The 9,635-nt window shown below is 47.6% G+C and overlaps 2 protein-coding genes across 2 annotated transcripts; one reads left to right on the top strand and one right to left on the bottom strand.

The window, feature by feature from the left end:
• Positions 1 to 120: 120 nt before the first annotated feature.
• Positions 121 to 3,251, bottom strand: LOC133514962 (transmembrane emp24 domain-containing protein 1-like). Its single transcript, XM_061847114.1, has 4 exons — positions 3,078 to 3,251; positions 1,846 to 1,943; positions 1,450 to 1,654; positions 121 to 468 (listed from the first exon to the last, which is right to left on the bottom strand). The coding sequence occupies exons 1-4, from the start codon at positions 3,249 to 3,251 to the stop codon at positions 265 to 267; spliced, it is 681 nt and encodes a 226-aa protein (XP_061703098.1). The 3' UTR covers positions 121 to 264.
• Positions 3,252 to 5,288: 2,037 nt separating this feature from the next.
• LOC133514961 (tumor necrosis factor ligand superfamily member 14-like) lies at positions 5,289 to 9,558 on the top strand. Its single transcript, XM_061847113.1, has 6 exons — positions 5,289 to 5,486; positions 6,434 to 6,467; positions 6,811 to 6,879; positions 7,158 to 7,226; positions 7,445 to 7,495; positions 7,877 to 9,558. The coding sequence occupies exons 1-6, from the start codon at positions 5,289 to 5,291 to the stop codon at positions 8,263 to 8,265; spliced, it is 810 nt and encodes a 269-aa protein (XP_061703097.1). The 3' UTR covers positions 8,266 to 9,558.
• The last annotated feature ends 77 nt before the right edge of the window (positions 9,559 to 9,635 follow it).

Genomic DNA, 9,635 nt, shown 5'->3' with positions numbered 1-9,635 from the left:
TCTCATTATTTAGGGGTTGGGTTTTTTTTTTTGCTCTTGTGACATTTTTGCACGTTTCTTTTTTTTTTTATTCAGACAATTTTTCCCTCATATTGTTCTCAGAGGGACGGTGTGGCAAAAAAAAAAAAAAAAATCCATCCAATAACGTTACGCCTTACTTTATTTAAAAAGACACAGACAAAGTGGATTTGAGGTACAAAAGCTCACTCGGGTTCTCATTGGGGAGCGCCACCCCCCCCCCTTCTCAACTTCCGGCAGGCGGTTCTAGCTCGCTGGAAAGAACGACTCGAGCATGCGAACCTGCGCTGCGGCCACGCCCAGGATGACGACGACGCTGACGCCGGACCAGAAGCTGACCCTCCACAGGTTGTTGTCCTGCAGACGCTGGTCCCGCTTGTCGAAGGTCCTCAACATGAGCTGGATCACGCGGCTCCTTTGGATCTGCGAGTTCATCGCAACCAGGCGCGCCTGCGGGACGCAGCAACCGTCACCGCGACAACGTCAACCAACTTTGGGACTTTATTGCAAAGTGTGCCGCGCGGGCGCCATCTAGTGGTATGTAAAAAAAAAAAAACTCCTCAAACACTCCTTAGCTCTATCGTGGTTTATCTAGCCATCCATTTTCTTTGCCGCTTATCCTCACCAGGGTCACGGGGCGTGCCGGAGCCTATCCTAGCTGTGAACGGGCAGGAGTGTCGGGGTACACCCTGAACTGGTCGCCAGCCAATCGCAGGGCACATCGAGACAAACAGCCGTCCTGAACTGGTCGCCAGCCAATCGCAGGGCACATCGAGACAAACAGCCGTACTCGCAATCACACCTAGGGGCAATTTACAGTGTCCAATTAATGTTGCATGTTTTGGGGATGTGGGAGGAAACCAGAGTGCCCGGAGAAAACCCACAAAAGCACGGGGAGAACATGAAAACTTTACACAGGCAGGTCCAGGATTGAACCCGGGACCTCAGAAGCAAAAAAAAAAAAAAAAGTGAACACAAATGGTGCCACAACGCATGTAGACATCACAATGCTCAGTGGTGTACAGTCTTCATCCTCTGCAAAGAGTAGCAGACATAACTGCGGTTGCATGTTGCATGTTTTTGGTATGTGCCCGGAGAAAAGCCACGCAGGCACGGGGAGAACATGCAAACTCCACACAGGTGGGATTGAACCCGGAACCTCAGAACTGTGAGGCCAACACTGCCATCTATCGCGGTTTACTTAAAAATATATAACTAAATAAATAAACCTAGTACAATTGAGTTGTATTTTCATTTGTATTTCGTATTATTTCCATTTTTTTCTTGTGATAGCGCTATTCCCATTTATGGGAGTGTACTTAAAAATCTTTTGCTATAATATTCTGATATCAGGCGGCAGGGTGAGGAAACGGTCTAGAGCGTAGGCCTCACAGTCGTGAGGATTGGGGCGTCGGGCGTGGGGTCACTCACCCTGAAGTCCGCCAGCCTTAACTCCAAGGTCTTGCCGACGGCTGTGGAGTTGGCGGCGGCGGCGGCGGCGTCCACGGAGCGGCCATCTTGGGCCGTGCTGTTGGGGTTGCTGATGATGAGCGTGAAGAACAACAATTTCTCCTTCATCTTGCTGAAGGTGTTGTCAAAGCACATCTGGTAGTCGCCTCGTTCGGTCCGCTCCACCCTGCGGAAAATACTTTTTAAAAAATATATATATATTTTTTATAAATGTGTGACAGAACTTGTGACGCCGAGGACAAGAATGAGCTAACACGCCGTTCTGTTTTTTTTTATTAGCCCAGGGCAGAAATGATTCATAACGAAAAGGCTTGTGGATCTGACGAACACTGCCAGAGGTCAGAGGTCGAAAGGTACTTGTGGATGCCGTGAGGTCTCCGGTGGTCGTCGAAGTCCCGCCGGCCGCCGGGCGAAAACATGACGAAGTTGACGTCCAGATTCGACTCGCCGATCACCTGCAAGGCACGTACGAATTTTTACTTTTTTCCTCGAATCTTATTGCTTTATTCTCATATTATATTGGGCGATTCTCCCCCACCCCCCCAAAAAAACAAACAAAAAAACCTGCTTAAACGATTGTAATTTCTCACTTTTTCCTCCTACAACCTCATTCTTGTAAAATGAAGTTTCTCTGTTTCATTTTTCCTAAAACGCATACTTGACACGTTCCATTTGTCCCGTTTAATGATGGCGGCCGATTTCCAGGCGGCGTCCGCATCGCCTCACCGTAGGACGGCCCCGTTTTCGCGGACGTGGCTTTGGCTCCCCTTTGAGCGGAACTTCTGCGCCGCGCCGTCGAACTTTCCCCGTCAAGAACGTCACCAGTTAAAGTAACCGCAAATTAAATGCGGGGGAAGCTGCCACGCCTTTCAGCAGCGACAATCCGACAATGCAAGATGAGCAACAAATATGAAACCAGCGCCACGCAACAATGGACCTCTCCGACCTGTCAATCACTCGTACAATAAAAGCCAATCAGATAGCTGCATTGTTTTAAACCCTGGCTTGACACGCCCCTCTCGCCGTACTGTCCCACAAGCAACGCTGGTTGTAAGTAGCGGGCGCTTGGAAAAGTTCATGTGATGAAGAAAATGGTCCTCAGATGCGCTTGGGGAACGGGCGATTCTGATGTACGATATCCTGCTCAGATCCGGGGAAATTGCGTCATTGCTATAACAACAAAGCACTCAGCACTTTTTTTTGTTTTTTTTTTCAGCTCGGTTTCCATCCATCCATTATCCAAGCCGCTCATCCTCACAAGGACTCCCAAAGCTTGGCTTCCGACGCATTTTAATACAAGCAAATGTCATGAATGTCACCTCGCATGAAATACTGTGAAATGCTATTAGATATTTGGACTTTGAGCACGATGGTATTGTTTTGTGTATCCCATCATATCGTTTCGCTTGAGCGGCGGCAGCGGCAAAAGCTGAAATCGCTTTGCTGCAAAATGATCGAGAACAGAGTTTGCCGCTCTCGCTCTGGGTCGGCTCCGTCCCATTATTTTTGTCCGCATCATCCAAAGTTTTCTCCGACTTACGGAAGTCGAGCTCAAACGAGGCGCCGGCGCGTTAGACGGGTTACCGTACTTGGTATTCAAATTCCAGGCTGTTCTCCTTGTCTACGGTCTGGTAGAAGCAGTCTTTGCTGCCCGCCGGCAACAAGAAGGTAAACTCCAAGTCCTGACTGGACGCCGGAGATGAAGCCCGGGCGACGGCGGCGGCCAAAATGACCCCCAGTGCCAGCCAACAGGTTCGCGCCATCCCCCGAATCGCAGTCAGCGCACTGACGACTGTTGCTCGCTAGCCGAGCGCTTGAGGCGAAACCTGCTCGACAAGCTCAGCCCGCGTCTCAATTAGCGCCGTTGGCCAGCCGGCAGCACCAGAACGTCTGGATAGTTGCGCTAGTAACCTGCTATTAGTCACCGCTGACGAGATTGGAAACATTCACGTTACGCTGTCACGTTTCATCTCGCAATGTACAGAGGAAGGTAGCTCGGCGGTGAGGCTGGGTAGCCACAAGTGGATTTCAAAAGTCTACACACCCCTAGCTGTTCAATCATATACACACAGTGAAGAAAATAAGTATTTGAACACTTTGCTATTATTGCAAGTTCTCCCACTTAGAAATCACGGAGGGGTCTGAAATTTTCATCGTAGGTGCATGTCCACTGTGAGAGAGAAAAGAAAAATCCAGAAATCACAATGTATGATTTTTTAAAAATGATTTATCCGTGTGATGCAGCTGTAAATAAGTATTTGAACACCTGTCTGTCAGCTACAATTCTGACCTTCTAGTCCACCTCCACTCCGTGTATCATCCTGACCCTTACCGCAACCCTAACCCTAAACCCAAGTGGGAGAAATAAATAATATAATATAGAATAAATAAATAATTACATAAATAATTCGGCTTCCCCCGGGGGAATGTTCTATTTTTCGAGGGGAGGGTTCATTTCGTTGGGACTTTCACGACAAAGAGGGCCCGTAAACCTTCAATGTCAGTCTGGTGATTCCGGGGGTTCATCCTTCATTGCCTAACCAGCCAGTGCCCATCCTCAGCGGGGGTTCGACCGAATACGCCCAAGAAAGGTTGACCGGATCCGGACTAATGAATACAGACATTGACACGTTGACTCCAACTACCAAATTTCACACTAAATTGGGGGGCGCGTTAGAGGCAGCCCAGTGGCTGCGTAAATCCTGCCGAGGTGGACGGTCCTGGTCCGCGACAAAGTCGAGGGCCTGTTTTGGCGGTTTTGGGGCTCCCCGTGAAGAAATTGGATGGGAGATGTTTGGTGAAAAGATGACCAAAAAAAAAAATGGTTGTGTGTTGATTGTGCTCGGTGCAGACTGTGTAGACCTAACCCTAAGCTAACCCTAAACCCTGTCGATCGTTTATTTTTTATCCCCCTTCCCCTAGATTCCCTACCCTAAACTTAGATCCACTTACTTGCTTAGTTAGTCCCCAAACCATTCCCTGATCCATGCCTTGTTTTTTTCCATCCCCACCCTAACCTTAAGTCCACTTCCCTTTTGCCTCACTTTAGATCCACTTATCTTCGCCATTGCCCAATCCATTCCTTGATCCATGTCTTATTTTTTCGATTAGCCCCCCCCCCCCGCCCCCCAACCACAATCCTGATCCTAACCAGAAGTCCATTTACCTTTTTCCCAAACACCTTTTCCCACCTAAACCTGCACACCCGGAACACATCTAAATTCAAACAACAAATAAATAGTTAAACACACTATTTTTCGGGGGGAGGGTTTATTTAGTTGGGACTTTCACGAGTTCAAAGAGGGCCCCCGTGCACCTCCCCTGGTTGAGACTGGCGGGTTGGGGGGGGGTTCATCCTTCACGGCCTAACCCCAAGTGGGAGAACTTGCAATGTAGCAGGGGTGTTCAAATACTTATATTCTTCACTCTCCATAACGACACCCCGGGATAAATCCGCCCACCCTCAAAAGAAAATTCCACCGTTGTCTGAGCCATAAAAAATGAAAATGTAAACTATTGAAGACAAGGAGAGGAACTGACGTCAGTGCATGTAAAGTCCCCTGATTGATTCCCCTCACACCCCCCAGAGAAAAAAAACAAACAAACAATCATCTAATACCAAAACGGGAACAGTTTGAAGTGCTGCACAACAGTGACGGTGCAGATGCTCGTGTTGGTGGGAAACCAAAAGGAAGCCCACCCCACCAAACCGTCTTCGCACCCCCATTTGCACATCTTCTCACCCCGCGAGCATCCGGCCTGACTTTCTTGATTCAGAAGACTTTGGTCGTGGCGCAGCGATGAGGCAGCAGCCGTCGTGCGCGAATGTGTCGCAAAGCCGCCCCGCGGCCCCTCCGCCGCCCCCCCGAGCGGGCCGGGGCCCTCGGCGCTGCGGGTCGACTCAGACGGTTCTGGTGGTGCTGGTGAGCTCGGCTTTGATCGGGCTGGTCCTGGAGGCTGCGCTCATCTCCTACCTGCACTCCAGTTTCTTCGGACCGGTAAGCGGCCCGAGCGGACGCGCCGCGCCGGCGGCGCCCGTCGGCGGGCGAAAATGTACCGATTGTCGTCACGGATGTTGAACAATTTTTCGTCATGTCACGTTGACGCTTTCGATTGAAAATTACATGGGAAAAAAATAGAAAGCATTTCTTAAAATGCAACTTTTTATTTTCTTCAAATGTATGTACCTTTTTCTTTTAAAAAAAAAAAAGAAAAAAATTATCCATTATTTACCATTTATTGTAATCTTTTTGATTCTTTAAAAAAAAACATACTTCTTTGCGTTTAAACGCATTTTGTTTCTTTGTCGTACATTTCTTTTGAGTAATATTACATTTACTTGATTTGTTTACTACTTCTTTATCATGAAATTTATTTGATAATAATATACTTGCGCTGTAATGTACCTCATTTCTACCTTTTCACCGATCAAGCATTTGTTTTTCCTGCAGATGATTTACATTTAAATTGATACAATGTTTTTTTCGTTTTTTTTTTATATAAATGATGTATTCAATTTTTCGGCTCCCAAATGCCCCCGACGTTTCATCCTCACTGAGATCAGCTCGAGCACATGAAGATCAAGTGAATCAGAATCCTTCACTTGGCGCGTGGCAGCCATTTTGCCTCGACATCTGATTCTAAATTCCGAGCTTGGTTGGAAAGACATACAGTACAAATTTTCACTGAGGTTGCATCAAGTGGGCGCATTGTTTGATCATATCGCCCACTTTGTATGCGGTACGCCGAACAAATAAATGACGCGTTTCCTGTCGCGGTTGTTCTTCAATGGCAAAAGCCAAATTGCTGATTGGAGGCCCGTGGCGAAAGGAAGCGCTCTGTTTCCTGTGCCATTCGATTTCAATTCTTTTTCTCACGAGCGTGCAAAGGTGACACAACAAGATTGTGTTCCGTCTAAAAGTGATGTGTTCACTTTGCGTTCCAGGCGCCGTCACCGTCCTCCTCCAAATTGAGCGCAGGTACGCACGCCGTGGCAAAGTAGTTGGAAAAAGCCTACGAGGACAGCTAAAACGTATTTTGTCATCATTTATTTTAATAGAATTCATTGGCTCATTCTGTGCACAGACGCATCTCCAGTTATCACAGGGTGTGCACGCTTGTGCAAATACATATTTTTTTTTTTACAATGAACTTGTAGAGGTATCAGATCACATTTGTTCTGAAGTGCTTTTTCTAAACAGATTTATCTTGATCTTGTTTGTTTTTTTGTCATAAACACCTAGCATTTAGGCAGGGGTGTGTAGACCTTTGTATCCCTTGTCGTATCGAGATGATGTTTCTCATTTTCCTTCTCCCCAACAGAAAAAAATGCATCTCTCCAAGCTTCCAAACATCATAACTCTCTTTCCAAAACATTTGCACAACCAACGGGTGAGTCTGACAAGTGAGATTACATTATACGGGGTGTGCACACTTGTGCAATGACATATGGTAATCATTTTTCTTTCTTCTTTTTTTTTTTTTTACAATGGAGTCGTACAGGTTACACATCACATTTATGGTCAAGTGTTTTTTTTTTTTAACATTTCTCTTGGTTTTGTTTGTTTATGCCATAAACACTGAGTATTTACACAGGGGTGTGTAGACCTTTGTTTCCTGCTTTGCATCAATATGATATTATTCATCCCCCCCCCCCTCCTCCCTAACAGACAAAAATCCATCAGTAAAGACTTCCAAACGTCCGAATCATCTTTCCAAAACACCTACACACTTGATAGGTGAGTCTGACTAGTGCGGCTGCATTATAAGGGTGTGCACACTTCTGCAACAATCCCCCCTCGCCCAATATAGAGTCCAACAGGTCATAGGTGACATTAACTGTGGCTATACCTACATCCAATCTTTATCTCAGAAATATCCGTTGTTGAGACAGGGGGTGTGTAGACTTTTTCTACCCAGTGTATATAATCTTTCTCATTCCTCCTCCTCACAACAGATAACAAGGCATCCCTTCAGACATCCAACAAACCGGTCGCGCACCTGATAGGTGAGTTTTTACGGTGGAGCAACTGGTGGGAGCCTTGGCCTCACAGTTCTGAGGTCCCGGGTTCGATCCCGGCACCGCCTGTGAGGACCTTTGCACGTTCTCCCCGTGCCTGCGTGGGTTTACTCCGGGTGGGCACTCCGATTTCCTCCCGCAACATTAATCGGACACTCGAAATTGCCCCAAGGTGTGAGTGCGAGCGCGGCCGTTTTGTCTCGACGTGCCCTCCGATTGGCCGGCGACCGGTTCAGGGTGTAACCCCGCCTTCCTGCCTGTTCACGGCTGGGATAGGCTCCAGCACTCCCCCCGACCCTCGTGAGGATAAGCGGGTAAGAAAATGGGCGGACGGATAAAAAGGTAAATAAAACATCCGCATTGTGGCAGGCGGCGCGGACGGCGTCCCCGGCAAAGGAGTCGTCGGGTGGAGCCTGATCTCGAACCACATCCTGCGAGGCGTGGCCTACAAGGACGGAAGCCTGGTGATCCGCCGGGAGGGCCTTTACTACGTCTACTCCAAAGTGCGCTTTTCCCAACGGGGGAGGGGGGGCGCCTTCCACCACACGGTCATGCTGCGCAGCCCCAGGCACTCGGCCGGCGTCGTCCTGCTGCAGTCCAGGAAGTCCTCGTGGGAGGGCGAGAACAGCGCCGACACTTTCCTGGCCGGGGTCTTCCACTTGTACCAGCACGACGCCGTCTTCGTCAAAGTCAGCGACACGTCCCAAATAGTGCAGGTCATCGCTAACGAGAACGTCTTCGGCGCATTTATGATATAACGTTATTTTGCCCCCCCCCCCCCCCGCATGTCAAAGTAATAACTGTTTGATTGGTCGATAAATACTTTTCCCTCGTGGCTTTTTGTTATTTTTAATGTTTTAAATGATTTTAAAATGGTTGTTTTTCATTGGGGCGGCACGGTGGGGCAGCTGGTAAAGCGTTAGCCTCACAGTTCTGAGGACCCGGGTTCGATCCCGGCCTTCCCTGTGTGGATTTTGCACGTTCTCACCCGTGCCTGCGTGGCTTTTTTTCCGGGCACTCCAGTTTCCTCCCGCATCCCAAAAACAATCGGGCACTCTAAATTGCCCGTAGGTGTGATTGTGAGTGCGTGTGTTTGTCTCCATGTGCCCTGCGATTGGCCAGCAACCGGTTCAGGGAGTACCCCTGCCACGACATTAAATATGGCGAGTTTATGCAATTTTTCCACGTACCTTCGTTTATTCATCACCTTCCAAATGTCTAACGGTATCGGACAAGACTCTGGGCGTCGTGCTATCACACATATTTTCGTGTTGTCTCCAACCGACTTAGCATTGAACAATGCTTTGCTAGGCCCGCAATATGGCGACGTAAACAAAAGTCACGTGATTTTAGGTCTTTACAAAAGGTCACTATGGTGGTTCCACTGTGTGGTGACTGTGAAAATTGCGAGTGTAATGCCAGAACATTGTCATAAGTTTTAACTAACACAAAATAATAATTATATATAATAATAGTGTAAATGATCCAATGACAGGAATGTGGTTGTCCACGCGTGACGTCATGAGCTACGGTGTCCAGTGAGCTGTTTGCGTTTCCTCAGTCGTGACGACCAACCTGCGTGTCTCGGTACACAAATGGATTCGACCTTTCCCACACGTCATTCATATCACATTTGATTTTTATCAGAAATGTTCGTATTGTTGTGGATATCTTCGAAATTTCGGAACGCCTTTGCACCTCCGAGACTAACCTCAAAAGCATTGTTTTTTTTAGCCCCGCCCTTTTCCGGTTTCCACACACGGTGCGCTTCCTTTGTCCTCCATTGTGGCGTCTCGGCAAGTTTTGGGGCCGCCATTTCGTCGTTTGGAGACATAAATGATCATTTTGCACAAAGATTATGGGGATTTTGCGGCCACAATTACAATTTGTTTGTTACAGCACTCAGTGTTGGACCTCTTTAGATGGAGCAATGTATACACAAAGAGTTCACTCACACGTTTAACCAAAGTAAATGCGGGAATAACATGTTTGAAAAAAATATTGAAATCACGACTGAGAATGCGGGCAACTTGACAAATAAAGCTTTATTGTTCAGGAATCACGCCTTGACTTCTCTTTTTTAATCAAAGCAAAATCAAATCTTCAAAAATGCGCTAAACATTGCCCT

This window comes from Syngnathoides biaculeatus, chromosome 16, assembly GCF_019802595.1.
Source record: "Syngnathoides biaculeatus isolate LvHL_M chromosome 16, ASM1980259v1, whole genome shotgun sequence".
Lineage (NCBI taxonomy): Eukaryota > Metazoa > Chordata > Actinopteri > Syngnathiformes > Syngnathidae > Syngnathoides > Syngnathoides biaculeatus.
Note: the sequence above shows the minus strand (reverse complement) of the source record. Positions and strands in the feature narration are given on the sequence as shown.

Bases quoted from the DNA above. Each gene is read 5' to 3' on its own strand.
- LOC133514961 (XM_061847113.1), top strand. From the start codon at position 5,289: ATGAGGCAGCAGCCGTCGTGCGCGAATGTGTCGCAAAGCCGCCCCGCG. The intron at 6,468-6,810 runs GTACGCACGCCG...TCTCCCCAACAG, and splicing joins CTCCTCCAAATTGAGCGCAG to AAAAAAATGCATCTCTCCAA. The intron at 7,227-7,444 runs GTGAGTCTGACT...TCCTCACAACAG, and splicing joins AACACCTACACACTTGATAG to ATAACAAGGCATCCCTTCAG.
- LOC133514962 (XM_061847114.1), bottom strand. From the start codon at position 3,251: ATGGCGCGAACCTGTTGGCTGGCACTGGGGGTCATTTTGGCCGCCGCC. The intron at 1,655-1,845 runs GTACCTTTCGAC...TATTTTCCGCAG, and splicing joins AGACCTCACGGCATCCACAA to GGTGGAGCGGACCGAACGAG. The intron at 469-1,449 runs GTGAGTGACCCC...TGCGTCCCGCAG, and splicing joins TAAGGCTGGCGGACTTCAGG to GCGCGCCTGGTTGCGATGAA.